This window comes from Morone saxatilis, unplaced genomic scaffold, assembly GCF_004916995.1.
Source record: "Morone saxatilis isolate NCDOM2014 unplaced genomic scaffold, NCSU_SB_2.0 Contig6, whole genome shotgun sequence".
Lineage (NCBI taxonomy): Eukaryota > Metazoa > Chordata > Actinopteri > Moronidae > Morone > Morone saxatilis.
The window spans coordinates 6,441,748-6,446,848 of NW_023340206.1; the positions used below are offsets into that span (position 1 = coordinate 6,441,748).

At 43.3% G+C, this 5,101-nt stretch overlaps 1 protein-coding gene across 1 annotated transcript in view; it reads right to left on the reverse strand.

The window, feature by feature from the left end:
* Window positions 1-27: 27 nt before the first annotated feature.
* Window positions 28-5,101, reverse strand: part of fam155a (family with sequence similarity 155 member A) — a gene marked incomplete in the record, with an annotated part of 25,773 nt that continues 20,699 nt past the window's right edge. Inside the window, 1 exon segment of the mRNA XM_035678011.1 lies at window positions 28-3,548. Coding sequence (XP_035533904.1) covers window positions 3,250-3,548 — 299 coding nt within the window.

Consider the following 5,101-nt stretch of genomic DNA (forward strand, 5'->3'; position numbering starts at 1 on the left):
GGGGAAGGGAGAGGGAGGCGGGGGAGAAGGGAGGGGGGGTGCACTGATACCACGTTTTCACAGCCAAGAACAATTTGGAGGTGAAGTTAAAACTCCAATCTGTCTTTAACTGATCACTAGAGGCAACCAGGATGGAGGACAAAAACCTCCTTCGTGAAGGAGAGTTAGCGTCCTTAGCTTCAATATTTGGTATATCACTAGTTGCTCACGGTATCAGATTGTAAGATGGGACAAGTCTCTGTTTCTGTCCAGTCTCAGTGCATTCCTAGCTAAAAAAAAAAAAAGGGGGGGGGTTAAACTCTTCTTAATCCCTGCGCGACCCGTCCTCATGTCAATGTGCACTTCGCTGGCAGCAGCCATGCAACAACAAATCAAAAAAAAAAAACTGAACAAAATCAGATGGATCAGCCCTTGGAAAACTCCTCACACTCCTCGCACGCTGACACTAACACAGCCCTTTGCTAGTCTGTGAAAGATAGCAGTTGATCAGCTCGTCTAAGGGTATTTAAGAGTCGACGGATTGATTGATTGGTTGGTTGGTTGATTGATTGATTGATTGACTGTCCGGCTGTTCGCTCGCACCAACTCAGAGAAAGCCGAGCCAACCATAGTGAAGATGCCACAAAGTAGGACACTAACACTGGCTCTCTTTTTTTTGTTTTTTTTTCTCTTCTATATTGCTCCATTGCCAGTATCTGCCTCACTGGGCGTACGCAGCAGAGAGGCACTCAAAGATCTGGGGCCTCATTTATCAAACCAAGCACAGAACAAGTTCTAAATGTGTGCGTAGGAAGCGTCTGTACGGACGAGAAAATTGGTTCTGCTTGTGCACATACAAGCTCATTTACATGCAGACAAAAGGCCGTCCTAGTAGCCTCAATGCAGAGTTACTGTTTGTGGTATAAACCGAGAAAGTTAGAGACAAAAAAAAAAAAAAAACATAGGTCATAAGACATAAGTTCCTGCATTGTTGCTGGTCTTATTTTACGCTAGAAGTTCTAAGTTTCAGGAGTGTTTGCTTTCAAGAGTATCGTGCCTAGGCTTGTGCCAACCGGCGATGACATCGACTATCGCAACTTGAAGAGACGACCACTGATTGTTTTTTTTTCCCTGCCGATATTAAGGAACATAACTGTCGTAGAAAATGAACTCTCCTCTCCCTGCTGTGCATTTACAGGAGATGTTTCTGGTGGAGTGGCATGTCTCTGCGCTGTGATGATAATCACTGTTCATCAGCTCAAGTGCTCCATAATTTAAAGCAACCAGGTTCAGTGCGGTGCAATCCCTCCACTGTCTGTGATCACATGTACTGTACTTGTAACGCAGCCGAGCTCATGATATAGTCGTTCTGATTCACAGATGTTTCTGTTTCTGTTTTCAGACGTCGGAAGTGGTGTGAGATTTGATCACGGCTCATGAATACGAACCTTAACAAGCAGTCATTACCAAGCTGTATGATTACAACTTTATCTGAAGAAATGAACAAAAATACAAGTTAATGTCGGCCGCGGTGCTGTGAGGTACAGCTCTATTTAAAATGAGTGATCACAGAGAAAGTTAGATAAAGAGGCATTAAAGACAGAGTGGAAGTCCTGATCCTGTGTCAGTTCATCATTTATCTCTTGTTACATGCTAAAGATGTGTCAAAACATTTCCTTTTCGTTTATTTTCCTCTATTAACGTAAAAATATGTTTAATGACCAATGTGCAGTGACAAACACTTATGATCGTAGCTTATGGGTAGCTAGCAGAGCAAAAGCCTAGCAGGAGTGTGTACGTGTTTGGATTTCAGCTGGAAAAACTACATTTTCAAAGATGTAACAACGTAGGTGAAGGATTTAAATCCTGTAACTAAGCTGAACTTGAGCTAAAGACTGACTAATTTCCGTTTTACTGACTTGAACGGCATAATTTCACTCTCAAAGATTTCATTTCTTTCAAAATAAGAATCTTAAAAGCACAGCCTTCAGGGCTAACAGTTACAGTGATTGGTTTACGTGTTTGTAGTTTAGTTCCTTCACAATTACACCTGTGTACCACTGGCGTTTCGTCGGTACACGTGGTCGGGGAGGGGTTCTAAAAGTACACACATTCTTAAGCACGAGAAGAAATTGATGAATCGGATTCTGTGCATAGAAACGAGCGTATGCGCGGTTGATAAATGAGGTCCTTGGTGTTTTGGCATCATGCGACTATTCTCTAGTGTCCCTGGGTTGTCCCTGCAGTCTCGTGTACGACAACTCTAAATACTCTCTGTGGCGCTAACACGAGCCACTGGGCTGCCTATCTGCAACACCGACACTACCGTATGAGGTAAACTGAACACTTTAGCAACCAGAGAACACCCCTTCCTGTTCAGGAGCTCAGCATCGACTCCTGCAACACCCCGCAATCTGAACCGTCACTACCTTTGCCACTTCATCCCTCCTAACTTGCTCAATGGCCCAACAAGTTAGAAGAGAAAGTGGGCCACTCTCAGAGCACTTATGGTCCTAAAACATATAGGCATGTACTGTCGTGAGGGGTCGGGAAAAAGAAACATCTAGTGGGACAAAATACAAGCTGAACATTATAGTATAGAAGAATCACAAACAGTTTGTTTTCAGAGAAACAAGACCCACGAGTGATGGATGAGCTGGTCCTGGCAGGCCCTCGAGCAACATCACACCGAAGGGAGTGAGAAGACGCCTCGGAGGTGATGGAGAGCAGGAAGTGGAACACAGTTGATATGTCAAAACATTCTGGCACCTGAAAAAAATGCAGCAAAAAATCTAAAGGTAACGATGAGCGAGAGAGCGCACACTTCACCAATGTCCGTTGTTATCCTCTGACGTGCCATCCATACACACTCCGGAAAAACGTCGGGACGGGAAGGGAGTGATGGGGGAGGGAGGGAAGGTAGGGAGAGGAGAGGACAGGAGAGGAGAGGAGAGGAGAGGAGAGGAGGGACAATATGCTAGAAAACATTTGGATGGAATAGAAACAATGAGCAGGTTTCAAGTGGCAAGAGGTCAGTTCTTTATGGGGGTGGTTCTCAAACATCTCGGTTCGGTCAATGTCCAATCCCAGCACCCTTAGCTCCAGTTAAAACCCTCCCACTTCCTGTGGTTGATGGTTCATCTGCGGAAGATTGTAGAGGCATTTCCAGCACGTCTCGCCAGATGTGTCCCTGGCAGCCATGACATTGTAAAAGCCGTAATCCTCTCGGGCGACATCACTCTTTACAAGCACCAGATTCAACCCCAAGGTTCACTCCTCATTAGAAGCACTCTCCTCTGGCGAGAAAATGGCAGCCACGCCCACCAACGTAGAATTATGGGAGGCTGAAATGATGATGACAGTGTGTAGGAGGACGAGGGCCAGCAGGCAGATCTTCAGTCGCCCGCTGCACAGTCTCGGGGTGGCAGCGGAGGTGACCGAGGCCCCCTCGGGCTGGCAGGAAGAAGCAGTCCTTTTTAGTGTCCCGCCTGAAGGGCTGTCCATTTTGGAGTCCCATCGGACGTCGCAGCACTCCGCCTCACTGTCTGATAGATGATCCGCCAAGAGCCCTGAGAAAGAGATGACACAGGAGAAGAATGCTGACTTTTTCCCCGCTGTACAGTATCTATTACTAACCAGAGTTAATGTGATTTGGTCTGCAGACAGCTGATAACCAATAAAGAATATTTCTAAATGAAGTTACCAATAACCAATAAATCATGCTCGTATTCTCTAGCTTTAATTACAGTGCAACTGCAGCTGCCAGCTTTTAAATCACGCAACATTAAAGTCAGACTATGTAACTTCTGATAAACAGCAACCACTGACAATTACAATTATAGGATAATGGTGAACAGTTGAAAAGAGTATTCAAACCAGCATAATGATACAGTGGCGTCTGTTCTGCAGGAATATCTGTCCGTAGTTTGCTCACATTAGGGCTGTGTATCGGCAAGAATCTGGCAATACAATACATGTCACGATACTGTGGTTACAATTCAATATACTAACAGTGGGATCACAAAACAATACAATATTTTCTTTCACCCCAAGCTCACATTAGCTAACATTAGCCACCAAACTGATACAGAGTAGGTACAATCTAATACAACCCGTCTCCAGGAGAAATTATAGGACTAAGTGGAAGTAGGGCGTCTGAATGAAGCCTGAAAAACTGCTCCAGTTCAGTTAAAAACAGCATCTGTTAATAACAATCAAATTTGCATTGAATAGTTTAATTGTAGCACAGTGAAGGTTATCTCATCAACAATGAGCGTCCTTTTGAACATCCTTCAGCGCTGTAGACGGATCAAGCCCACGAGACCTCAGTCTGTAGCTGTGATCATGACGCTGGAGGACCAGACACAGTGACCCTCAGCTGAACTCAAATTAAAGCCACGACCACACAGAGGTTGACGCATCTCTGCATCAGTTGATGACTCTGGAAGTCTTAACTTGCCAGAGTGCAAAAAAGGAGCTGTCACCGCCCTCATCTGCACGGGAAACCTCGCTTACTTCTCACCGAACGGAAGGTAGCAGTTGAAGGATGATGAGAGCAGATCTGACACGGCTAAAGTTTGTTTCTACACGAAAGACATCAGTAAAAAAGGTTGAATATTATATTCCACTTTTTAAAAAAAGTTCGACTCTGTGTGACATTTTCTTTGTGATTGATTGATTTACACCTGCAACCCCCCAATATTTTTAATTTAATTTTTAATATACTTTATTTCATCAGTCCCATTATTGTTCTACTTATTACAGAAGTAGAAAAGGAAAGTTCTAAATTAATAGAAAAAAGTAAAATAATGAATATTCCAGTCGCGCTGATGGATGAAAAAAATAAATAAATAAAAGGGTGAATTATGGGCCAGATTTAAATGATTTATTTAACTTTATAAAAACCTTTTGCTAAGATGCAGACTTAAATGAAACAGGAAATCACATTAACATTTAAAGGTCCAGGAGGATCTATTGGCAGAAATGTAATATAATATTCCTAAATATGTTTTCATTAGTGTAGTGATAACAATAATTATTGTGTTTTTGTTACCTTAGAATGAGACGTTTTTTATCTAGGGAGAGAGCAGGACCTCTTCTGTGGAGTCTGCCATGTTTCTAC